This window comes from Oryza sativa, chromosome 1 (genome assembly GCF_034140825.1).
Source record: "Oryza sativa Japonica Group chromosome 1, ASM3414082v1".
Lineage (NCBI taxonomy): Eukaryota > Viridiplantae > Streptophyta > Magnoliopsida > Poales > Poaceae > Oryza > Oryza sativa.
This window is the reverse complement of record NC_089035.1, coordinates 39,573,480-39,598,135: the sequence shown is the minus strand read 5'-3', so window position 1 is coordinate 39,598,135 and position 24,656 is coordinate 39,573,480. Positions and strand designations below refer to the sequence as shown.

The 24,656-nt window shown below is 47.8% G+C and overlaps 4 protein-coding genes across 13 annotated transcripts; 2 read left to right on the top strand and 2 right to left on the bottom strand.

Moving 5' to 3' along the window:
- The first annotated feature begins 441 nt into the window (after nucleotides 1-441).
- Nucleotides 442-5,113, top strand: LOC4325097 (uncharacterized). Its single transcript, NM_001404912.1, has 13 exons — nucleotides 442-615; nucleotides 710-1,528; nucleotides 1,623-1,723; nucleotides 1,803-1,917; nucleotides 2,249-2,326; nucleotides 2,627-2,719; nucleotides 2,809-2,892; nucleotides 2,976-3,071; nucleotides 3,262-3,324; nucleotides 3,537-3,567; nucleotides 4,244-4,290; nucleotides 4,463-4,521; nucleotides 4,686-5,113. The coding sequence occupies exons 1-13, from the start codon at nucleotides 523-525 to the stop codon at nucleotides 4,876-4,878; spliced, it is 1,872 nt and encodes a 623-aa protein (NP_001391841.1). The 5' UTR covers nucleotides 442-522; the 3' UTR covers nucleotides 4,879-5,113.
- A 1,223-nt stretch (nucleotides 5,114-6,336) lies between these two features.
- LOC4325096 (uncharacterized) lies at nucleotides 6,337-7,144 on the top strand. Its single transcript, XM_015766126.3, has one exon. The coding sequence runs from the start codon at nucleotides 6,448-6,450 to the stop codon at nucleotides 6,946-6,948; it is 501 nt and encodes a 166-aa protein (XP_015621612.1). The 5' UTR covers nucleotides 6,337-6,447; the 3' UTR covers nucleotides 6,949-7,144.
- Nucleotides 7,145-7,158: 14 nt separating this feature from the next.
- On the bottom strand, nucleotides 7,159-13,745 carry LOC4324973 (chromatin assembly factor 1 subunit FSM-like). Of its 6 annotated transcripts, none has more exons than XM_026022398.2 (14): nucleotides 13,539-13,745; nucleotides 12,936-13,041; nucleotides 12,289-12,830; nucleotides 12,092-12,191; nucleotides 11,642-11,786; nucleotides 10,840-10,963; nucleotides 9,871-10,388; nucleotides 9,373-9,720; nucleotides 9,193-9,274; nucleotides 8,991-9,122; nucleotides 8,124-8,522; nucleotides 7,904-8,041; nucleotides 7,723-7,768; nucleotides 7,159-7,631 (listed from the first exon to the last, which is right to left on the bottom strand). In XM_026022398.2, the coding sequence occupies exons 3-14, from the start codon at nucleotides 12,817-12,819 to the stop codon at nucleotides 7,462-7,464; spliced, it is 2,733 nt and encodes a 910-aa protein (XP_025878183.1). In that variant the 5' UTR covers nucleotides 12,820-12,830; nucleotides 12,936-13,041; nucleotides 13,539-13,745; the 3' UTR covers nucleotides 7,159-7,461. The 6 variants fall into 6 exon arrangements, with proteins under 6 accessions (XP_025878183.1, XP_025878182.1, XP_015621610.1 ...); XM_026022397.2 differs by having other exon boundaries at nucleotides 12,289-12,825; XM_015766124.3 differs by having other exon boundaries at nucleotides 13,446-13,626.
- A 1,998-nt stretch (nucleotides 13,746-15,743) lies between these two features.
- On the bottom strand, nucleotides 15,744-21,902 carry LOC4324972 (protein IQ-DOMAIN 13). Of its 5 annotated transcripts, none has more exons than XM_026022399.2 (8): nucleotides 21,573-21,902; nucleotides 21,385-21,500; nucleotides 20,369-20,732; nucleotides 19,704-20,099; nucleotides 18,967-19,124; nucleotides 17,774-18,586; nucleotides 17,563-17,682; nucleotides 15,744-16,948 (listed from the first exon to the last, which is right to left on the bottom strand). In XM_026022399.2, the coding sequence occupies exons 5-8, from the start codon at nucleotides 19,039-19,041 to the stop codon at nucleotides 16,265-16,267; spliced, it is 1,692 nt and encodes a 563-aa protein (XP_025878184.1). In that variant the 5' UTR covers nucleotides 19,042-19,124; nucleotides 19,704-20,099; nucleotides 20,369-20,732; nucleotides 21,385-21,500; nucleotides 21,573-21,902; the 3' UTR covers nucleotides 15,744-16,264. The 5 variants fall into 5 exon arrangements, with proteins under 5 accessions (XP_025878184.1, XP_015646793.1, XP_015647008.1 ...); XM_015791307.3 differs by having other exon boundaries at nucleotides 20,600-20,732; XM_015791522.3 differs by having other exon boundaries at nucleotides 18,967-19,139; nucleotides 19,704-20,732.
- Nucleotides 21,903-24,656: the final 2,754 nt, after the last annotated feature.

The window sequence follows — 24,656 nt, the reverse complement described above, 5'->3', positions numbered from 1 at the left end:
GTTGCTAGTTTCGCTAAGGGAAAATTTTCATCAATAGTCTGATAACAAATTTAGCGACGTATCTATAGTTTCGCAACAGTTTGGTTTAAAACAAAATCTACTTAAAAAAAACTCAAATAGCAAAATGTTTGCCCCCCTAGGATTCAGAAACCAGCACTCGTAGCCCAGTGGATGGATGATGGACTGTGAGCAGCAGCAGCAACAACGACCAAGGAGCTAGCAAAGCAAACAGCGGTGAAAACGACCGGGGGCAACGAGGCGTCGAACATGTGGCGCGGCCGCGCGGGGCAAGCGACGCGCCGGGGTCCCACGCGCGCGGGGAAGAAACCGAAGAATCCACGAGCACCAATCCGCGCAATCCCCGCCTCCGCGATCACCAAATCCGCCGTCGCACCGTCTCCACTCGTCCCGGATCAACAAACCGCCTCTTCCACACAACACGCCACGCCACGCCTCGCCGCGCCGCGCCGCGACGACACGCGCCAACCAAACGGGTGGCAGGCAGGCAGCAGCGAGCTGCTGATGCCGCTGCCGCTGCCGCTGACACCCCGCCCGCCCGCCGCCATGCTGCTCCCCGTCTGCTCCGCCGCGCCCACCTGCTCCCCGCTCTGCCCGGTACGGAACAAACCACCACCGCGCGCCGCCTCCGCCGCCGCCGCCGTTGTCGTTCTGGTAGTCGCTAATGCTTCTGTTTGGTTGGCTTTGGCAGGTGACGTCGTCGGTGGCCCATGTCGTCGGCGCGCCGGCGCTACGAGGGAGGGTGGTGGAGGTGAGCGCGCTCAGGTCCTACGCCGATCCGCTCGTGGCGCGGCCGGTGCCCGACCGCCCGCTGCTCGCGGACTCATCCATCCTCTCCCCCTACTCCGCGTCACCCGACGACATCGTGCGGGGCCTCGCCGCCGCGGAGGTGCCCAGCGCCGACGCCACCGCAGCAGGTGACGCGCTCTGCTGCGGCGGGGTCGAGCCGGCGACGCTGACGGCCGTCTCCGACCTCGCCGCCACCACGGCCGACGCGGCCGTCACCGACGCCGCGGAGCGCGCCCTGCTTGACGCGCCGGTGCCCACCACGTTCCCGGCCGACGCGTCCGACGCCGAGGCCGCCTTCGCGAGGCTCATCGACTCCCTCGGGAAGAAGATCTTCCAGGCGGAGGACGCGCTCACCGAGGGGTACGACAAGCTGCGGCTGTCGGCGTACCAGTCGCTCAGCGCCTGGAGGAAGTCCGTCGACGGCGCGGTTGGTGGCCTCACGGCGTCGGTGGACGCCACCAAGAAGCAGGCCGCCGGTGGGGTGACGGACGCCTCCGGCGCGTTGCAGGACAAGGTGGCCGGAGCTGGCACCGTCGCCGTCGATGTCCTTAGGAAGGCTATTGTTGCTGCCGAGGATTCACTGGGCAGCGCAGCAACATCCATTGGATATTACTATGGATCAACCAAGTCGTCGTTGCCACCGAATGTGAAAGATTTGCTGAACTCCTCCGAGGAGAAAGCTAGTCTAGTTCTGAAACCGATTGGAGGTGCCCTTCAACAGGTAAATCAGTGGCAAGAATTCAGCTCTTGTTCTTGGTATGCCAGTTAGCATTTTACTGAAATTGCTCAATCTGTTGTTGCCTGCTATGATTCAGGTATATGTAGTCGTCGAAGGTATTGAAAAGAATGTTGGTTTGGACCCAAGTGATCCTATTGTTCAATTGGCAGTTCTGCTTGGAGGTTCAACCACAATCGGGTAAATGAGATTTTCTCTTTGCCATTTATAGCTGACATGTTCATACCAAATCTTCTTCTTAATCCCTGCTATGTTGCAGGTTAACTTACTGGCTCTTCGCATACGGTGGCTATTCCGGAGACTTGTCACCCGAATCCACACTAGAGCTGTTGAGAAATGATGACAAAGCCGTACTTATTGATGTTCGGTCTGAGGCAAGAGATTGTAAATCTCACTGGCCTATTCTTTCTTTGATGTCCGTTTTCATCTTTTATATCCGGTCCATGATATATTCTGCAAACCGTAGAAAAGATAATATTGTTTGTTAGCCACCTACATGCCTTTGCCAATGTAGAACAGTTTGTTCCTGCCAAGCCATTCAGTACAAACATTTTTAGTACTGTAGCACTACAACTCTTTGATGCGTTTCCTCTAGAGCATGAGAATATAAGCTTACATGCAGATGTACCTGAACTTCAAGTGTTTGATTCATCATTAGTATTTCAAAAGCAACTGTAACAGCTTATCATGGAATCCTTTTTGTAGGACTTGAGAGTGAAAGATGGAATTCCGGATCTACGCCGTGCAGCTAGATCTAAATATGCAACTGCTGCTTCACCTGAGGTGTGTCTTTGTTTGAACTTGGAGATCTGAAGTGCTACCAGCCATTGATTGCTGGACAGTTTATATGTCTACTTAACCTGAACTCAGTTCCAATTTTTTATGTATATCCGTGAGGATTGAAGTGTATGCAATGAGTTCTTTTTGTTGGAATAATGTTAGGAGTTGTTTTCATTCTAGAAAAAGAAAACTGAGAAGTAAACTTATGCAACTCTAGCAGCAGTCAGCCATTTCAATTTCAAACGGGTGAGAGTACAAAACTGATTTTGCTTACTGATATTAAGTTCACATATTTTTCTTTAGATTAAAGGTTCAGTAAAGAGGCTACTTAAAAGTGGAAGAGATGTTGATGATGCGTTGCTCGCAGTTATCATCCGCAACTTGAAGTTGGTCAAAGTATGATGTTTGCCTGAACTTGGATTTGATATCTTCAGTCTAAGATTTCTTCAAAATAAGTGAAGTATGTTTTCAATCTTCTTTTATAGGGTGATTCAAAGGTTATAATTATGGATGCTAATGGGAGCCGATCAAAGGCCATTGCTAGGTTACTGAAGAAGCTTGGTGTGCAGGTAAGTTCCAATGCAGTTTCTCCCAAAAATATTTCATTTTCACTGATCCGAGTCCTGCCTAAATTTGACTGTTTTGATGGCAGCGACCTTACCTTGTTAAAGGTGGTTTCCAATCTTGGGCAAAGAACCTTCGAGTGAAAGAATTGAAACCTGAGACCGCATTAACAGTAATAAATGAGGTAAAAATTCAGACAAAAACCTCATGTTTGAATGAAAAGAAGCGTATAAGGTTTTGGTCACAATTTTTCTTTGTTCCTTTCCAAAAATTTGTATGTATCAGCGTTGAATACTACGTAGAGGTAGCACTTTTTGTTATCACTATGTACTATTAACGTCGAAAACTCACAATATTGTTTTGAATGTATGCAGGACGCAGAGGAAATCCTTGAAGACATAAAGCCCACTCCAACACTTGTCCTTGGATCTCTCCTGGTACATAAACATCAATTGGTCTCCTTTTACTTTCTTTTGCCTCTGTTGGCAGTCGGCACACTGTCCTGTTTCTCTTTGATTATTGGTTCCATTATATTTTTTTAAGAATGGTTCTTTTAAAAGTTGTACTGAATCACGACATTTCTCCCTTTGTGCATTTGAAGCCTTACGTGCAATATTTCTTCCTTTCTAAATTTGGTTCTTTTGTGCAGGGCCTCTCAGCAGCAGCGTACGCTTTGCTAGGTAAGAGGGGTAGGAAAGCATTAAGTGTGGTTATTGCATTGCTTTGCTATACATTAAATATATTGCAAGTCATATGATTTTCAGAACAGTATGTTCTCTTGTCAGAGATAAGGGCTCTTTCATATTCTCTCTCTTTTTTATTTTGTCCTGCTCTTTGGAGCTCCTAATGGTCTATAGGATTCACAGTTATGCAAAAAGAGGACAGGTTTTTAATCTCTCTCTTTTTTTTGGGCGGGCTGGCCGAAGGAGGCCGAGTAATTTCATTAAGATTTGGAAGAGTACAAGTTACAGAAAAACAGCAACAGAACGCTGTTGAAAATAGTAAATTTTTAATCTCAGTGTCAGTTTATCAACAGAAAGCGATGCTGCATTCACAAGTATGATATTTTAGGGAATTTGAGAAGGCATTTCTTAGTGGAGTGTTTGCAGGTCGCTTTAAACACCATTTTGAATAATTCATACCCTGGGAAGCTTACTGGATTACTAGGAGTCATGATTGTTTTTATTTGTCATTTTACCTAAATGTGCATAATTGATCTTTTTGACTGGATGCCCATCATGGGTATGTGCTATTGAACTTTTATAACCTAGTTAGGAAAAGCAGCTATAATTCAACCGTTTCAAACTTGTATTCATTTTGAATATGCGATTAATTGATATTGATAAACAACTGCAGAATGGGAAACGACTCTGCAATACATAGGTGTTCTAAGCCTTGGTCTGGTAAGTATTTTCCATTTTCAAACTGTCGGTACATATCATATATTCTTCTGTTCAATTGCCTGGAAAGTAAAGCAATACAGCTTTGTGCCTTTTATATTACTACTCACTCCGATCCAAATATCATGGCAAGCGGAAACAACACAGTTTACATGACATTCTTCTACTCTTGTAGACTATCTATCTGCGATTCTCTACGTACGAGGGTTCAGAGGATCTGGAGCAAGATCTAAAGTAAGTCATCCTAGTATCATCCGTTCTCGTGGTGTGCTTCTTTTCTGTAGTACAAATTTACAGCTCAGGTGCTCGAAACCTGCCATTTTTCCAACACATGACAAAAAAAAAAAACCATTGCAAATTTACAAGTTCCCCTTACTCCTCTCCTTGTGATTGCCTAGACTGCTGCTTTCCCCGTTAAGAGTAGGCGCGGAGGCGTTCTCGTGGGCGGCCAAGAAGCTGGAGCCAAGCAAGATTGGCTTGGCGACTTCCCCCTCCACGACGGCGGTCCAAGACCGGGTTCTCCAGGCCGCCGCGAAGCACGAGTCGCAGCCGTCTGACGCCGAGGCAGACAGTTTGGTCTCTGAAGCGTGAGAGTTTCAGGTTTCAGTGGCCAATGTGATCCCAATCTGTGCAGCTGAGTGAAAGTCGTTAGCCAGTAGCTACACGCCCAGTAAATTCTGTGGAAAAATTTGATGTTTTCTCATGTAGTTGATTGATCTGAGCTACTGTGAGCAGCCGTGGTGATGAACCGGCACTGTAAATTTTTATAAGCAGCGTTCAACAATAATGAACACATGTTAGCACAAGATGATGTTAATGTTGTTTCACTTCTATGTGGAGTTGATCCGTGGGGCCCATGGTCCAGACAGTACTGTACTGTAGTCTGTAGATTGATCCATAGCGTTGTTCTGACAAGCTCCACATCAGAAGCATTTTTTACCATCGTAGATTAAATTTTACAAATCTATAGATATTTGAACAACCTTTTTCTATGGATATCTTTCGATTTCTGGTCTGCCAGAGATAAAAAACACAGAAAACTGCAAGAACGGGGATTCGATCCTAGGACCAACTGGTCGCACGCATCACGACTCAACCAAGTGAGCAGTTATCCAAACTTGAATTAAAACAAAAATTACACATTACTTAAACTGTAATTACATAGAAATTACGCTGTAATTACATATAACTTACACTGTAATTACATTTGAAAGTTTTTTTCTAAAAAATCTGTCGCCAGAATTTTAGATAGTCCCTTTGAACAATCTATCACAATTTACAGAATTAAGAAACTACAGATTTAAGAAAGTGTATATAAGAAAATTTATCACAAAACTATATATTTAAGGAATCATAATAGAAACATATAGATTTAACATTGGTTTTATCACAAAACTATAACTTTGATAATCTCAATAGTGCTATGGATATAGACTCTAAAATCTGCAGTTGTTTGACAACTTTATTATTAAATATGTAGTTGTGATATGATGTTTTAAATTTATAGCTTTGTGATAAATTTCACGCTAAATTTGTTGATTTATGATACCCATTTTTAATTATATAGTTTTGTAAAATTTACTTGAAATTTATTAATCAATGAACTAAATTACTCCCTCGAGTGAAAAATTTTTGGCGCTGGGATAGCTAAAACATCAACATCAAATGAACTGTGATGACAAATACTTGACGTTGGGAGAATTGAGGCCGGAGAGTATGCCTAATACATTTGCATCAGGAATTCAGGACACATACAGAAATACAGTGCTGCAAAAAAAAAAAAGAATGAAAGAAAGAAAGAGAAAGAAAAGCATACACCAACGGCTGGCTCTATACTCTGCCACTCATTGGATTCCCCCACTTTTGCAAACGTTTTCAAGCAACGGCTCTCCCTCTCTGCCATCCCGGTCCCACCTGCCAGTGACCGCCGTGTGGCCCACCCGCTCACCGAGACTAGCCGTTGCCTCGCGGCCATCGCCTTTCTTCCCCCAACGGCCAAATCCCCCGCGCCACGCAGCATAAGTAGCAGCCCCCTCCTCCTCCCTCTCCACCTCCACCCACGATCTCCTCTCGCTCTCGCCATCTCGCCGCCGGCCTCCTCCACCACCACCGACGACTCCGACTCCGACTCCGGCTCGATCTCTCGCGGCGGCGGCGGCGATGGCGGCGGGGAAGGGGAGCCACACGCACAGGGCGTTCCTGCTCTGCAACTACGCGCTCCTGGGGGCGGCGTCCAGCTGCATCTTCCTCACGCTCTCCCTCCGCCTCCTCCCGTCCCCGTGCGGCCTCCTCCTCCTCTTCCTCCACGCCCTCACCGCCGTCTTCTCCGCCGCGGGCTGCTCGGGCTCCTTCACCGCGCCCGCCACCCCCGCGCAGTGGCACAACGCCCACACCGCGGGCGCCGCCCTCACCGCCATCTTCCAGGGCGCCGTCGCGCTGCTCGCCTTCACCCGCACCTCCGACTTCCTCGCCGAGCTCCAGTCCTACGTCCGCGACGACGACGCCGCCGTCATCCTCAAGATGGTCGGCGGCCTCGGCACCGCCATCTTCGTCCTCGAGTGGGCCGCGCTCGCCCTCGCCTTCTCCCTCCGCCTCGACGACGACGACGGCGCCGGCGACTACGACAACAAGAACTGGGCCGCCGCCTCCTACCATGTCTGAAACTCTGAAGCCCTCATCACCTCCTCCACTCCACTCCGCCATTGGTGCGACCGAAGAGTCCATTCTTCGTGTGTTGTTTAGATTATTAGTAGAATTACTCTCATGATTCTTTTGTACTAGTGATATTTTCATGTGTACTCGAATTCTTTTGTACTAAGATGCAAAGCAAATATATATTGCTTTAAAGCGTTTGCTATGATGCTATGCTGCTGCTCCTCAACCATTCACATTCTTGCTTGGAATCCATTTGTAAGTTGTAGTAACAAAAAAAACCCAGATGATTCAGTAGTTTGACAGACATTTAATCACCATCACTGCCAGATAAATACATGTCAAACGGCAGAGGGCGAACGCAACAAAAAGAGCATCCATCACAAGTTATAGAACACATTTCTAGCTCTTTCGTCAGGGAAATGTTGCAAAATGGAGTTGCAATGCAGTAACCTTGCTGCTGCAGACCATTGTTGCTCAGGTATCTGCTAATCTGGGTGTACTGAAGATGCTTCCAGGATCCTACTGGGACGAGGGGAGCAGATTGATTCGAGGAATATCAGTGTCACCATTGACGTTTTGAGTGGTTTTCGACTTCAGGCGCAGCTCAGGTGAAGCCAGGATGGCCTCCTCCGGAGGTAGACACCGCTTGGAGAAGTATGTCGCTATGCTCTTGGGCTTTTTGGAACTCGCTGAAAAAAACAAGACTTATTGTTAGAAGGGTTTCAGAAGATGACAATGGGGGCAAGATTCCTACTGACAAATGAATATGAGGTACAGTACCAGGAGATGAACTTAAGCCTAGCTTGCTAAGAACCTCTTTCTTGACCTGCAGAGATAAGAAAAAATAACTTAATAGAGCATTCCAAGTATATTTCATCTCTCATAATGCGCTGCTGTAAATAACACTAGCACAAAAGCAAACATTGTTGGTATGGCGTTCTTGAATGTGAAAGTATCTTACCTGCCAACGATTATCAACAAATTCAGAAATCTCCCTCACTTTATTTTTCAGTTGTGACTTTGACACATTCGGGAATTTCTGATGCAGTGACTCAACCAGCTTATTGATACCATCACGGCATGATCCTATCACCTTAACCTGCATTGGAATTGAACAATATGTATAAGAAAATGGCATATCCAATCAACACATTACCATTGAATACTAAGTGATTACTTACAATTTCTGCCAGGTCTGTATCTGGTATAGCTGAAGCAGCAGCAGGACTACTCTTCACATTCAACTGATTGGTCTCCTCAGCATTTGCAGATGAACTATCAATAACCGGTAAATCAATAGTAGCACCTCCAGGACAGATGCGCATTGAAAGAACTTGTAGGCAGAGCTGCTCAATCTTAGAAGTTCCCTTGAGGTCTCCGGCAGTCAATAATTCAGCTTTTTCATGAGTTAAGTTTGATATCACTAGAGGTTGGCTCTTGCGGAGAGCCTGCTCAGTCAAAGTGTTTAGTACTTTTTGCTGGCGTAGTAGAGCCCTAAATTCCTCTACTTCTGCACACTGGTCTGGTGGTGAGCTACTGGCTTCATCCTTGTCGTCCAAGAGGCTTTCAATCTGAATCCCCTGCAATAAAGGAACTCCAAATGTTGAATTGATTTGAACCTAGTCCTTAGGATTTTATCCCATCCTTTCCAAATAGGGCCTTAGTCAATGAAACAACTATTGATCTCGCATGTATGTAGAACAGAACTGAAAGTGTATCACAACCTAGAACTCATACATATTCATATACGGAAAAAGTAGAAGACGTAGCTCATATCAGCATACATATTCATACAAGGATTTGTCTTGTTCCACAATTTTATTTTCTTATAAATTCAACGAAGATTTAAGTATGCACAAGTATCATTTCTATCATCCTTTCAGCAGGTACAGAGAAACAAATAGCACACCACTCTCACAACAGAACGGATTGTTAGTTACAGTAACTAAATGGAAGCATCTTAGAGATGTACATTTACACAAAAAGACAAACTTAAAAGTTCTATTTATATCGTAAACTGGTAAAGAATTCACTTATTAATGACTTGCCTCATTATCCGAGAGGTAACCATCGGGGACAAAAAAGCTATCTTCGCTCTCTTCATCTGTGATCTTGGAATCCTCCTCCATAACTTCATCATTGTCCTTCTCGCAGTCGGAAAGGCTCTCACCAGGATCCTCCTGTGCGCCAAACAACATGAGTACCTCTTGCCAGAAAGAAAGAGAATAAAGGAGCAAAATCACCAATTACCTCTTCCCATTCATCATCACTATCAACCTCATAGTCAAGATCAGGATCCATCTTAAGTGGACATCTTGGGCCAACAACAGCACTGGAAAGGATTACAGAATGGAAAGCATTAAGAAACATGGCATTCAAAACAGGAGGTTGGAAAGTATTAAGAACATGGTATTCAAATTAAATACTAACCTTTTCTTCCTCCAAGTCCCATAATATGCAGGTCTGTTGCTTTTGTCAAATTGCAAAAGCTTCCGCTTTATTGATCTAGTTGGCAGAGGATTAGCATGATTGGTGCCATGAAACTGTAGCTCAACCGCTGGTAGCATATCAACATCATTTGCTGACTTATCTGGTTCATTTTCCTGACTTAAATTGTGGCAGGTATCTTCATTAGGAGAAAGAATTTCCTCAAGCATGTTATCAGAGGTTTTTTGAAGTTTGAGCTCCTTAAAAGCTTCTTTCTTGGGTTTGTTTCTGATCCCCCACCTGGAGGACCTGTTATAGCTAGATAACTTCTGCCAACCACTGATCTGCAACCTGTTACATATTTCTATTAAATGTGATGCATTGGCATATCTTAAAACAATATATGAATGTAAATGATTTTTTTTTCTGGTAAAGCCTCAAGTATGAGGTAACAATTAGGCGCATATATATGAAACATATTGACATCAGAAGGAAATTAACCTGCGAAGATCCTCCAAAGCCCAGTTTTCTTTTTGAGAGAATGAAGAATCAATTATGGATGTAACCAATGGTACCACCTCTTTGTTGGTGGTGCATGGATCAGTAGTTTGAACGCCTGAGTCCTTTCCTCCAGGTTTCTCAAGCTTTTCACTGTCTTTCTTATTTTTGAAAAACCGTTCCATCATAGAAGCTTGCTTCTGAATGGCCAGTTGCTTCTTGAGTTGGACAGCTTCCTTCTCACGGCGCTTCTGTTCTTTCTCAGCTTCCTCTTGCTGCTTCTTTTGTTGCTTCCTCGTTTCAGCTTCTTCCTTTTCACGGCGCTTCTGTTCTTTCTGTGCTTCCTCTTCCTGCTTCCTTTGCTGTTTCTTCATTTCAGCTTCTTCCTTTTCACGTCGTTTCTGTTCTCTCAGCGCCTCTTCTTGCTGTTTCTTTTGTTGTTTTCTCATTCGAGCTTCTTCTTTCTCCTTCTGTTTTAGCTCCTTTTCAACTTGTTTCTGTGCTTTCTGAGTATCTTTTTCCTAAAATTCAGCAGTATAGCATTAGTGGATAAACATATGTAATTTCCTTGCGAAACTACTGTTGCATCACATTGCACTGTGCCCCAAAACAAATTAATAAACCATGCTAGTGAACAGTATATCCTTGGAATAATTACATGTAGCTCAAATAGCAAGACTTCAAGACCACAACACCAAGCTCAACATGCCTATTGTAAAAGGGAGTACTTATTTCAAGTGGCTTTGCTTAAGAATAAACTGTAGTATAATGTAAGTTCAGCTGTGTGCTTTTTGTTACAGTCAGCCGTTGATAGTTCAAAGAAGTGAAGTCATGTCCAGAACTTTAGCTCTAATATGCAACAGAACATATACCAAATTATTGTTGGTCAAATACATGTGATCCTCTAATAAATTTGACATTAACAGATTTGCATGTGACCATTTCAAGAACAAAACAGGAAGAAATACTGACATTAGTTGAGGTGTTTTTTTGCAGCTGAGAGTCATCCACATTCTCAATAATCCCAGTATCGTTATTGCTTTTCACCATCTCTTGCATTGGCTCTTTAGCTGTTGATCCAGTATTTTTGGCACCCCTGTTTTGTCAAGAAAATATAATATATAAATCAGAGTGCTAAAAGATTCAAGATTAAAATCATGTGTGCACCTGTCTCATAAAAAATGTGCAAGAAAATCCTTGGACAGAAAGTAATAACGAGAAGAGTAAAGTGTATTAGCGGTCCTTAATCTTGTAGGGTTGTGTCATATAGGTCCCTAAACTCTCAAAATGCATATCCAGGTCCCAGAACTTGTCAAAGTGTATCATCTAGGTCCCAAATCAACACATCCCCTCTAGGATCCTACGTGGCGCTGATATGGCATGCCACATGGACATGACGTGTCCTTTTCTTTTTTTTCTTCTTTCTTTTTCTTTTTCTTTTCCGTTTTCTTCTTATTCTTCTTTTTTTCCTTTCTTCTGCTCAGGTCACAAAGAAAGGAGAATAAAGGGGAAAAAGAGAAGAAAAAAGAAAAAGGAAAAAATTTAAATGGGTCCTATTTGTCAGTCAAAATAATGCCACGTCATGTCCGTGTGGCATGCCACATCAACGCCATGTATGATCCTGAAGTGGTTGTGGCGATTTGAGACCTAGATGACACACTATGACAAGTTCTGAGACTTGGATATACATTTTGAGAGTTTAGGGACCTAGATGACACACCCCTACAAGTTTAAGGACCGCCCGTACACTTTACTCTAACAAGAAGGTACAAACCGTTCAATGTTGCTCTTTTGTGTCGCTCTTTCCACCAATGATTTAATACCTTCCAGGTTCAGTGCTTTGCTTAACTTCAGTGATGCTTTCCTCATATCATTTACTTGAGCTTCAGCTCCCGGAGCTTCTAGAACTGATAACGTTGCTGCAATCGGTGCAGTTATTTAGTGAGCAGAAAAGGAAAGATATGGAGTACTGGATAAGTAGATTTTCATGGTAAAGCCGATATGGAAATTAGATCAAAATAAAATAAACTGGAGCACTCCTACAACTATATAAGAAATGTGGTTGCCTTTCCAGAAATAAACACAATACTAATTATTTAGTAAATGCAGTTCTAACTTGGAACAATAATTGCCCCCACGCAATTACGCTAGAACGTGCTAGTTTCTTATAAAACTACCACCACGTATTGAGAAATGGAAGTGGACTTAAGAAGGTCTGGCTTACAATAAATAGCAGTAATCCTCTCGTGGATTTTCTTTCTAGCAGTTCTACGCGTACTCAGAGGTCCACGCATTCTCAGAGGAATCACCTTCAAATCTCTCACCTGTCAATGGACAAAAACCAACTAAGCCACCACAACACATATAAACACATAATTGCGTGCATCAAGCCATCAACTGATCAAGCAACACAAAATTTACCTCCCAGCACCAAAGAGCCGTCTCTGATTCATCTTCCAACACATCAGCATCCGGACTAGATTGCCCATACATCATCCTCTGCCCAATGAGCAGCACAGAACTCCGGACCGAAGTCGCCGACACGCCTTCCATTCCCTTCAGCTTTTCATATATCTCATCCACCAACTTGGACAATCCAAGACTGCTCTCCTCTAGCAAGCATCCGATAGCAGCATTCGTCGACAGGTTCCCAACTTCGAATTGCATCCTGTGACCCGAAACCTCCCTGTAATACTCCAATAAGCCCTCGAGCTCCTGGCAACATCCAGCAACTAGAGCATCCTTGTCTGCTGCAGCAAGCGCCGGGCCACTGGAAGCCCTCTTCCTCTTCAGCTGCTTCTGCACTTCCACGATGGTATCCATCAGCGCAGGAGACTGCTTCGCCGGCGCAGGTTGGCTTGATGCCTCAACTGGGACATCATCAATGGCCATCGAATCGCTGGGCTCGAGCTCGGCAGATCGGTTGAGAACAACAGGTCCATCTACTTGCATTCGCGACTGTCCTAAATCATAGCGCAGGTCAGCATCGATATTATTAGCAGGTTCAGGGTGAGCAACGCCAAGAAGCTTGCCGCCTTCCATTGCTGCTGGGAAATGGCGATGTTCACCTAAAGGCACGAACTTGAGAGTTCAGTTCTTGCGATGGCTGGCTTAGGAACAGCGAATTCCTCTACCTAACCACCTGAACGAAGAATCTCCCCCACCCTTCTCAACCTGGATCAAGATAAATTAAACATGGAGAAAAAAGATAAATCAGTCTCCTTGGACATGGACAGACACGATATTAATGAACAAAATCAAATCTCTCTTTGGTGTTAGCCCTCAGATCCCAAGTTCCCCACCCAAAAAAACAAGTTTAGGAATTCAACAGTACAGGACCAGATCTAAACGTGAGTGCACCATCTGAGCCCCCAAAACTACTTCGAAAAAAAATTCTAATTACCACTTAAAATGGACAGAGTGGAGAGAAAAAAACAACCTAGGGTTCGATTGCCCACGGCAAACAAGACCGTAACGAAACCCTGGCTCGAAAGAACAGCCTAGAGTTCGATTGCCCACGGCAAATACAAGACCATAACGAAACCCTGGCTCGAAACAATCCAACGAAAGAAACCAACCCAAAAGCCCGGAGGATCTCCACTCTACCGCCGGTCCAGTCGCGGCCGACGAAGAGGATGAGGAGGAGGAGCGCGAGGAGATCGATCGATCACCTGCTTCGACCGGAGGCGGTGGAGTGAAGCGGAGGAGGGATCTGGGGGAAAAAACGAATCGCCGCCACGCGAGGGGGGTGATGGAAATGGGGATTAGGGTGGGGAGGGAGGCTATATTTTTCAAGCGGCGCGATTCATTCCCTCCCTCGCCGCCGCCGCCGTTTTCCCGCCCGATGCGGGATCCGAAAATGAGCCGCTTCGCGCCGCGCGTGAGGTTTGGGACTTTGGGGATGAGAAGAGGATGGGAAGAGGAGGAGATGGCGCGCGCGTGTGGTTTCCCGCGGAGTTTTTGAGAAATTTTTTTGGGGGTTTGGCTTCCCGCGGAAGCGCGCCGGCTGCTAGCAGCCTAGCACGAAGGGAAATGCTATTGGGTCGCTGCAGCAATGTGGGTTGTGGCTATACCAGCCCATCACTGTCCCTTACAACTAAAAGCCCATCACAGCCGAACTTAGGTTTCTCAATAAGTTTGTTTTTTTTTATCCAATTGCAATACGAAGTCCTTTCAAAAATGAATTCGTTTTTATGGAAAAAAGAAGTTTTCATGGGAGACTTGTATTCACGCACCATCATGGACACTCCACTCTTTATGACCTTCTAAAATACCTACCTAGTGACGGAATCAGCGACCTTTAAAAAATAGTGTTGGAGGGGACCAACATTGTTTTCCCCATTTTCGAGCTCCAGTGTTGTAAAGAAACGAAGCAACGACACCCTTAGTTCCTTGCCCCCACCAGTCACGGGAACAACAAATGAAGGGGGAGACGTCGATGAGAGGAATGGAGAAGAAAAGGTGAGACAATGATATGTGATTTGCCGGTAAGCCAGACGATGACAATGCGCTCTCCTTCCCCACGTCTTGACTCGGTACCTGATACCATAGATGACATACCCGATACCATATACCACCTATGGGTACCGACTAGTACTTGAGATACAAGACATGATGCTTGAGGTACCAGACCCTGGTACCTGGTACCGTGCATGATACCCGAGGTATCAAACGGTCAGACCCTGGTATTGACCCCCTGATACCTAAGTATCAACTATGACGTACTTGTACACAATACCAGCGAGTAGAAGTGATGGGCTGCCAAGGAGCATGAAGAAACCCGACGACCTCTCATGCACTTCATCAACTTCGACGTCACCATATACGTCGAGATCAGCTGCCTCTACCCTACTGTCGATGCCCAGGACCTCATCCCCCTCAGCCTCGCCGCTTCCCTTTCCTTCCGCTCACACATGACATCCCCCAACCTCACAGCCGTAGTTGGCTCCCTCCTTGGCTATAACCCCCATGCCCTCGCCAACCTCCACTCACTCACATGCTCCGAATCCGCCGTAGGAAGGGAGAGAAGAGGATAAGGAATGTTGGCGTTGAAAACAATGGTCAATGAGTTGAGGAGAGGGAGGATGAGGATGGCCACTGTAGAGGAATGGATGGAGGGAGCAGGAAGACGAAGCGTTGTTGCTCGGTGGGGAAGAAAATCAAGTCGGTGGGGGAAACAAATCTGGAAGATATGTAAAGTTCATCCTATTTTTATCCTGTGCCCTCGTGTCCCTGACGGGATTCGCTATACTGGTTTTTCTGAAAATTTGCTAAAGCTACGGTAACTTTAGTGCAAAGAAAAAAGAAGAACAAGTAAAACATGTGGTAGGCCAAAGCCACTACTCGCCTCTACCTATCTCCGCCCCTAACAAGTAAAACCTCACATGTCATGATAAACTGTATCAAATAGCATCAACGTTACATGCTATAGGTTTTTAGTGATTATTAAGATTTTAAATCGAGTGAACTCGTGCATCGTAATTATAGCCATGCCATCACGCATGTTTGATATATATGTTTTATGCATTTCCTTCCGCGTTTTGGGTTATTTAAAACCAATGGAGTGCATTCAGTAGCAAAATTAAATTTATTTCCGTTCTTCAGCAATATATCCATAATTATGCATATGACTATACGATCCAAATGGTACAAAATTAATATTGTCGCATGTGCAAGTGTGTTTACGAAGCAATAGAGATTTAGTTACCAAATTGATAAAATTTTAGAGAATGGCTACCCATGTGGCTAACCGTTCTAACCGTAGGCAACGAGTCTACGCCACTCGGGTCAATTATGGCTTATTTTCCTTTTCGCATTTATTCGAGCATGGAAAAAAAGGAAAAAAATTGATGTAAGAGTGAAATAACACGACACTGTGAAAATAAAAGAGCAGTAGTATTCATAACCAACGTTTTCACGATACAACCAGCGTTTTTAGGGTTCTAGTAGTAGTGGCTCTAGAAGGCGATTGGCAATCTCTGCCAACCAGAAACGAGCAAAAAGATAAAAATTTTTTCCCAAAACACTGGAACGGCACACGAACAAATCACAAATGACAAAATAACGCCACACGCGCACGAACGCACGGAGCATATCCTGTTCCATGAACTCGCCGAGCTTTTACACCACAGCAAACCAACCCCTCAAAAAAAAACGAAATCGTCACGACACGAGACAAAATCGTAAAAAAAGGAGGCAGCAACCACACGTGTAAAAACCGCGACGAATCACGCACATCAAGCTCGCACATACGCACCATGCAATGCAACGACAACGACGACGAGAAACCCACACCATTTTACACTTAAACACCAAACCAACCAAAGCACGAACGACGAGGAGTCGACGACGACGACACGACGAATTCAAACACACGACGCAAGCGATTTTGATCGTACTACTTGAACGTCCTCCGGCCGATCCCGGCCGGCATGGACACGGCGGAGTCGACGCTGAGCTCGCTCACCGACGACCGCGTCGGCCGGTGCCTGCCGGCGACGGACGCAGCCGGCGTGGCAACCCGCGACGAGATCGACGGCGGAGCGGCGGCGGCGCCGCCCTTCCAGAAGGGGCTCTTGGCCCAGCTGCCGATGCTCTGGCCGAGGCCGAACGAGAACCTCGGCTTCTCCTGCGCCGCCTGCGCCTGCTTCTCCTGCTGCTGCCGCAGCATCTGCGCGCGCGCCCTCGCCTTGGCCGACGCCGACATCGTCGGCGTCATGTAGTTGGGCAGTGCGCCGCCGAACGCCGGGCAGCTCGTCAGGCTCTCGTCGTCCCGGATGCTCCCGCCGCCGCCGTAGCTCGACGCCACCTTCGCCGGCCGCGTCGCCCTCGGCCTCGCCGCCGTCGTCGCCGTCGCCGTCGAGTAGGACGACACCACCGACCGCGCCGGCGTCGCCGTCACAGCCACATGCCTGCCGCCGCCGCCGCCGTTCCCGACGTGCTCCACGCGTTGCCGGGATAGCAGCGCCGCCGCCGCCTCCGCCTCGTGCCGGCGTTCGATCGGCGTCCACCACCATGGATTCCGGCCCGACTGCAGGTCCGCCAGGATCGCGTGCGCCGCCATCGGCGTCGCCTTCAGCAGCTGCCACACGAAAAATAAGCCAAATTGTATATTTGCAAACGAAAAATAATATGTGAATAAAACTTTTATATAATATTCTTAGCGATCAAAAATAAAGATTGAAAAATAAGCTTGGATGAAGGAATCCTAAAATTAATTAAAAAAAGCAAATATTAGGGAAATACCTAATATCAAATAATTAGAAGGGGTGAGGTTTCGAACCCAGGTCGTCTAACCCACCTTATGGAGCTAGCCGGAAGAGCCGTGGGTGTTTCCCAAATCAATTCTAAATTTAAGGTTGAAAATTTAAATTTTGACTGATAAATATAACCATGAGCCATGAGCGAAAAGATGAGACCGACACAGCACACAGTCACTCGGATGTGTTGAGGTCGTAAGGAAAGTTAGCCGATTTCGGCTTGGCACCAACTAACAACGACGGTACACCGTATGATCAATCGCCCTGCTTTTAGCTGGCCGGTCACACGATATATTTTTCGTACCAAATCGTCCTTTTCGCCGCGTTCGTGGCACGTCTAATCCAACCACTACGTAGTACTACTACTACGTCGGTCCATCCGACACCGCCGCCGCCGCGTCGCCGTCGCGACGCACGGCACGGCACGGCATCGTACCTGGTGGGAGTAGGCGTAGGCGAGCGCGCGCTCCCGCTTGATCACCGCCTCCACCTTCCGCTTCGTCCGCGCGTCCATCTCGTCCCGGCTCAGCAAGCTGTCCTCCCAGATGCCGCCGTCCTGCACACGCGACGTCGACGACGATGTCACCGGAGGCGGCGGTGTTTGGTTGGTGTCGCTGGTGTGACGGTGTTTGTTCTTGTTCACGTACCTGTGAGGCGGCGCGCCAGCGGGCGGCGTCGCGGAGCATGGCGGCGTGGTGGTGGCGGTTGCGGCGCTCCATGGCCTCGACGCGGCTGGCGCGGACCTGGGACTGGACGCGGACGAGCATCTGCATGCACCGCATGGCGTGCGCCGTCTGGCGACGGACGCTGGGCCCGCGGACCACGCCCTGCAGCCGGATCAGGCCGCGCAGGGAGCGGTAGTTCCGCCGCGCCATGTAGCCGCGGAACGCGGACTGGATCGCCACGGCGGCAGCGCGGGCGCGGTCCGGCGGGGCGGGGCCCCTCGGCCTCGCCGCGCGACGCCGCTGCGCCTGCGGCCGCCGCCACTCGGTCTCGGCGCGGGTCTGCTGCTGCATCTGTTGCAGCTTCTGCTGCTGCTCCCTGTCATGGTCGAACCTCCTGATGAGCGGGGGCGGCGACGGCGGAGGCAGCGGGAGCACGATGGCGGGCTTGTCGTCGTCGACGTCACGCCGGCGCTGGCGCTCGCGTGCCGACACAGGTGGCGGCGGCGCTGGCAGCGACGCGGCGGCGGCGGGCGCGGTGACCGTGGCTGGCTTGGCCGGCGTGATCTGGTAATGCGCCCTGTACTGCCGGTGCTGCTGCTCCATCTCGGCGTCGACGAGGATCTTCTCGATGCTGCTCGGCTCGCGGTACAGCGGGATGTTGATCAGCGCGCCCGCCGGCGACGGCTCGGCGTGCTGCCGCGACCGCCCGAATCCCCATCGCTTCTTGTCCCTCGCGGCGGCGGCGCCGCCGCCGCCGCTCCTGTGCTGGTGAGAGTACTGCGCTACCAGCTGCCCCTGCCATTGCCATCACACCTGTCAGTCACCACTTGGCATCTACTACAAAATCTTGTGATAAAATCATAAAATGTGATTGCTTTGAGTAATTCACCACTTGGCATCATAAAATGTTCTGTACTGCTGGGTCCAGTACAGAACAGTGTATTCGTCGCTACGGCACCACTGTATTCATCTACAATTCTACATGTGCATACAGCTTGCAAGAGTTGCTTCCAGGCAAAGACCAGATTTTGGCAATCATCCTTTTTTGCTTTTCTTTTTTGAAAAACTTTGTTCAGTACTTTGTCAGTTGCAAGTGGGAGAAGCATAATGAGGAATTTACTGTTGAGAAGAGGTAGATCAAGGGATGTAATTAGTTGTTTTCCTGTACCACTTACATTTGTAGGCTTGTCCTTAGGGCCAGAGGTGAAAGCCTTCTTGAGTGCAGTGATCCAGCCTCCCTTCTTGCCCATCTCCTTAACATATCTCCTTGCCACACTCCTCTATAATTGATGTTTTCTGCTCAAAACTCAACAAGACCATTTCCTCCCTGTGCCTGCATATGCAAAAACTGAAGTGCTGTATGACTGAAGCCTGAATGGAGTTGTTTTAAAAAAAAAACTGAATGGCTGAAACTGCTTATGCTTGAAAACCGGTTTGGCGTCTATATGTAACAGATTACAAGTCAAACTGTACGAAGTACTGTATTGTTTTTGTCTGACTTTCGAATAGCTGTAGCTGAATATATTTCATTGCTGTCCTACTTCCTAAGAACCAAATTTGCTGTGACCAGCTTCAGCCTTGTTGGAACTTCAAAACAACACACTTAACTCCATAAGGACACAGATGTTTAAGATCTGAATGGCATTAATGTGCCGTTTGAAATCTCTACTACAGCTTCTACTGCATGCGAACAGGTATAAAACAACATCATGTATCCAGCCAGAAAGTTTAGCATAAGATCATTTCTATATACGAGTGTAGTGTCAATGCCTACTTCTACATGATTAATATCATGTCAGGCTATGGAAACTTTTACTAGTAGACATGAATTCTACATCAACAATGCACCACAACATGGGAAAAAACTTCTGTGTAAATATTACCAAGAACAAGAACATGTTGATGTTCATACCTTTTCTATACTTCCCAGTCCTCCCCAGAAATCTTGCTTATACTTCGATAGGCTCTTCTTGTCACCTTGTTCTACTAGCCTCACAAGCTCACGACAAATCTTTGTTCATTCTTGTTCAAGCCGCATGCATCAAGTTCTTGCAAGCAATGGAACCACATTGGTCCATCTCCTTTTCCTTCGAAAGCCCTTCATCTGAAATAGGCTGTTATATAGATTTCTTTCTGGATTGGTGTTGATGAAGGGGAGTGCCCACTTTCCCACTCGATGACATCCAACCAACCTTGCTTGATTGATAAGCCTCAAAAGCTAGGCAGGAATTTTTGCAGCAGGGAGAACTGGAGGTGCAATGTTTTGGCTTGCCTTGCCTTTGTACTTCAAACATGTCTCTTTAGACCTCTGCCATGTGTGATGTACAAGAACCAACATGGCTTGTTCAGTTGTACAAAAAAAACATAAAGGCTGCAATTTATTTGTATGAGGAGCCAATAAAAATTTATGCATGAAAGGGTTTTTATCCACATGTATGCTTCACTGTTACTGCTCTACCCTGAAATACGAGTAAAATACACTTCTTTTTTGTGTTTTCTTGAATGCCCATGTGTTTTGAACAGGACCAGATATGAGAGGGGAGTGTCCAGATTATCAGTCAAAACAGATGTGCTTACCTTCATCTAATAGTCCCTGTTCATCTGTTAGTATGTGAATCAGTCACCGCATCACTCTCAATTATATCTGAAATCAATGCCTTCTGCAGGGTAATAAGTACATTGATGATTCTACTTTGGCACTAGCATACGTGGGTTCTGAAGTGGGAAATGATGCTGTCATGCTCATGCTGGTTGTTGGTTAATAGGAAGTTTGAGTTGTAACTGATCTATGTTATTAGACTAGCATACCTGAGCTAGCTGTCACACAGTAGGTAACTTCGTCTGTATGTCATTGTTTAAACTTGCTTAAGAATGAATCCTCTGGACCAGTATGATGATTCCCCTCTAACTGTTCCTCATTTGCACTTTGTCAATCAAGTTACTATCAAAAATTAAAAAAACTAGCATAAGCTGATGCACCTCCTGAAAACCGAAAAAAGAAGTAACTGCTGAGACCAAAACTCACAGTGAAAAAGATGTACTATCTTAGTCCATCTGCATCTGCGCTGTTTTATGCGTGCGGAACATGTTGTAAAAAAGGGGGAAGAAATGAATCGGATTGAGTGGCTTAAGTAAGTAGAAGATGGGGTCTTGCTTGCAAGGTACTCCATGGACAAAATGAAACTTAAACATCTCCTAGAAAAGAAGAGGTCTAGCTAGCTAGTTGGTTCCCTCATCAAAATCAGAGGAGGGCGTCTTAGTGCTTGGGTTGGGTGTTGCTCCTAACAACAACTCATGTAGGCCACATCCCATGGCCTTCTTTGACAATTCTGTCTTCATCTTGAGACTATTTGGCTCAGGTTTATTTATTTATAACTTAGTTGGATCTATCACCTCAATGTTGCTTGTGTACTGCCTCAGTTTGGAATAAACTAGTCACCTTTCTGCTTGCTTCTGAATTTTAATCATCAGAAAGAGCAACCAATTCTCATAATCTAATATCCCAAGTGCTTTACTCTCTTAGGTGTCAAGCGTACTAACAAGCAACTAACATAACCAACATGGAACGCGTAAATATATGCATTCTTTTTTACCTGATCAGAAGCACTTTTTGGATGAGCCTTTTGGGTAGAGTTAGTGAGTCCGTGCGATTCAGTTAACTCAGTCGGCAGGTTTTCGCACTGAACTTGATTGAAGAACTGAACTGAACCTGTTAGGTTGAAACATATAGTTTAAGAACTGTCGGTGAATTGGAATCAAATATCAATTGCAGGGTGCAAACCTTTTCTTTTTGGTGGTGTGGCTGAATTGAATAATATGGCTGCAAATCTTGCAGATGCCGGAGTGCTCGACAGGCTGGGGCAACTGGGAGGTGAAACTTGACAGGCTTCGCAGGCATGCAAGTTCAGGTTTCCCCATGTGGACGCACGCCGCGCGTCTACGTGATGGCAAGAGCATCGCGCTGAGATGAGCCTGGGCATGGGAGCGGAGGGATCGGATGAGTCTTGCGGCGGCGGCGGGGGCGGGGGCGGCGCGGCGGCCGCCGGAGACGGAAGGGACGGGGAGGGGAGGCGGCGCTGGTGGGTGCGCTTCTTCTCTAGTTGGGCCTGTTGGGCCCAATCAGTACAAATTTTGCTGGAAAAAGTAGACCGAAGGTCCCTCAACTTGTCATCGAATTACAAAATTGTCCTTAAACCATAAAACTGGATACAACGCGTCCCCTAAGTTACAAACCAGTGTAAACTAGGTCCCTCGACGGTTTTGACTCCGGTTTTATCTGATGTGGCAGCTGACTCAGCGTGGGACCCACGTGGGACCCACATGTCAGCCATGTCGACGTTTGATGTCGCGATTCCGGTATTTGCATAGTATGGGGATCGTTGGTACTAGGATATGCGCGAGATGAGGTAAAAGAGATGGAGACGAGGATTTTTATACAGGTTCGGGCCCCTGAATTGTCAGGTAATAACCCTACATCCTTTTAGCCGAAGCCGGTATTGCTCTTATTCATCTGGATCACACAAGTACAATATTTGGGGTAGCCTATCTAACTGTTGTCGACATGGCGGTCTGAAGATCTGACTCGTAGTCGGCAACAGGGTAGTCTTCCTCCTCGAGTTCGTGCCCGGCGAGATCAGAGACAGCGCAATGTCTCTCCTATCAGTATCCGGAGATACCGTATAGGACTAGCCGTGCCTATCTCTGAAGTCGACATCCGACGTCTTGTCTTGGCGTATGTTGGCTTGTATGTTCATCCTGTGTCTTGATCTATTGTTCCGTAGATTATGGTGGGTGTGTCTATGTTCTCCCCCCTCTCCTCCTAGGGGATCTTGTATTTATACCTATAGGTGTCCCCTTGTACAAGTAGAACTAGGGAAACCAATATGGATACAATCCGAGTAGTCCTTGTCGTTTCCATGTAGAACTCTGGTTGTCTTTCCTTATCCGGAACTCCTCCTATATCCGCAGGTTGTTTCCATATAGGACATGGTATGTGGTGTGTCCTGCCGAGATTTAGTTGACTACTATTAGGTGTGTGGTATCCATAACCCTGACAAGCCCTTCTCCTCCTCCCCTCTCTTCCACTATCCTCTTCTTTTCTTTGTCTCCCTTTCTCCTCAGTTCAGCACTTCGTCAGGCAGGGCAACTGGCCGGTGGGGGAGGCGGATATCCGGCGGCCGACGACGGGGCGGTGGCGGCGGCGATGGGCGACGAGGCGGCGGCGGACCTCAACGCGACATCGAGTAGTGGGAGGCGGGAGTCCGGCGGCCGGCAACGAGGTGGCGGCGGACCTCAACACGACGTCGAGCAGCGGGAGGCGGGAGGCGGCCGCGGCCGACGACGACCTCGCCGCGGTGCGCGACCTGTGCGCCGACGCCGAGCAGCCGTCGCTCCCGGACCCCTCCTCCCTCGAGCGGAGGCCCCGACCCCATCTTCCCCGACCGCCACCGGAGCAGCTCAAACTTCCCTGCCGACGCAAGCGCCACGGCGAGCACGTTGTACTGCCGGGTGGTCCGCCGTGCGCGCTGCGACAGGAGGAGGCAGTCCACGTCGACCGCGAGGTGCTCGATGACGACGGTCTAAGTGCGGGCATTCGGGAGCGCGCCTTCGCGGACCATCGCGAGGAAGGCCTCCACGGCGGGGCGATGCGGCTTGGCTGGAACGGAAGCGAAGGCGTCGAGGGCGGAGGCGTGGTCACCCGAGGCGGCAAGGAGGCGGAGGCGCGCGAGAGGCGGCGGGGGTAAGGGGAATGAGGCGAGGTGGGAACGGAGGTCGGGGCCGTGACCTCGCCGGCGCGGAGGACCTGTTCACCCGCGCCATCGACGAGGACCATGGCGAGGGTTCATGGTGGCGGGATCTGGCGCCTGCGCCATCGGCGGCGCCGGTGGCGGCGGCATGGGGGAGGCCCTCTTGCTCCCGCTTCGTCGCCGCGGCAGCCTCGTCGCCCGTCGCCGCCGCCGCCGCCTCGTCGCCGGCCGCTGGACTCCCGTCTCCCCCACCTGCCGCCGGCTGCCCTGCCTGTCGAAGTGGTGAACTGAGGAGCAAAGGAGAGAGAAAAGAAGAGGATGGAGGAAGAGAGGGGAGCGGGGAGAAGGGGCTGACATGTGGGACCCACGTGGGTCCCACGCTGAGTCAGCTGCCACATCGGACAAAACCGGAGTCAAAACCGCCGAGGGACCTAGTTTGCACGGTTTTGTAAGTTAGGGGACACGTTGTATCCGGTTTTGCAGTTTAAGGACGATTTTGTAATTCAATGGCAAGTTGAGGGATCTTCGGTGTACTTTTTCCAATTTTGCTCAAATTAGATGGGTTAACCTTAATGACTTCATGGGCTTCATGTCTGCTTGGGAATTATGGCCCAAATCGAAAAGGTTCGGCCGTTTTGGATTGGGAAAGACCGTGCAATTAGAACGGGCTTCCATGTGAGCCCTCCCCGATTTGGGTCGGGTCCTTGGGTAATGATCCAATTTGGGGCCCCCGTATGTGTAGCGTCTGTTCCGTCGTGGCGCCTAGCAGGAAAATTAAATTCTAAAAACGCTAATTGCGAAATCTGTTTCTTTTTATGTTGTCAGTCTCCGTGCCAATCCCTGATCTCGAATTTCCGATCCGTCGTCGAATTCAAATCCCGAATCGAAATCTCTCCAAATTCAAATCCCTCTGTAAAAGTCTAGTTTGCCTCCCTCAGGTTCGGTGGGCCGATTTATCTCTCGGCCCATCTCTCTCTCTCTCTCTCTCTCTCTCAGCTTTCCCCTCGCTCTGCCCATGCGCTGCACGCGCGTGCGCGTGAGCCGACGCCAAGCCAAGCCGAGCGCCTTCTCCTCTCTCTCGTTCTCTCGCTCTCCCTCTCCCCATCTCTCTCTCCCCG

Excerpts from the sequence above, each read along its gene's own strand:
- LOC4324972 (XM_015791522.3), bottom strand. The coding sequence starts at position 19,041 with ATGGGCAAGAAGGGAGGCTGGATCACTGCACTCAAGAAGGCTTTCACC. Across the intron at positions 17,683-17,773 it reads GCTGGCGCGCCGCCTCACAG|GACGGCGGCATCTGGGAGGA; the intron begins GTACGTGAACAA and ends TCGCGTGTGCAG. Across the intron at positions 16,949-17,562 it reads CCTACGCCTACTCCCACCAG|CTGCTGAAGGCGACGCCGAT; the intron begins GTACGATGCCGT and ends TTCGTGTGGCAG.
- LOC4324973 (XM_015766120.3), bottom strand. The coding sequence starts at position 12,909 with ATGGAAGGCGGCAAGCTTCTTGGCGTTGCTCACCCTGAACCTGCTAAT. Across the intron at positions 10,964-11,641 it reads CAAAAGAGCAACATTGAACG|GGGTGCCAAAAATACTGGAT; the intron begins GTTTGTACCTTC and ends TTGACAAAACAG. Across the intron at positions 9,721-9,870 it reads GCTTTGGAGGATCTTCGCAG|GTTGCAGATCAGTGGTTGGC; the intron begins GTTAATTTCCTT and ends AATATGTAACAG.
- LOC4325096 (XM_015766126.3), top strand. The coding sequence starts at position 6,448 with ATGGCGGCGGGGAAGGGGAGCCACACGCACAGGGCGTTCCTGCTCTGC.
- LOC4325097 (NM_001404912.1), top strand. The coding sequence starts at position 523 with ATGCCGCTGCCGCTGCCGCTGACACCCCGCCCGCCCGCCGCCATGCTG. Across the intron at positions 616-709 it reads CCTGCTCCCCGCTCTGCCCG|GTGACGTCGTCGGTGGCCCA; the intron begins GTACGGAACAAA and ends TGGCTTTGGCAG. Across the intron at positions 4,291-4,462 it reads GTGTTCTAAGCCTTGGTCTG|ACTATCTATCTGCGATTCTC; the intron begins GTAAGTATTTTC and ends CTACTCTTGTAG.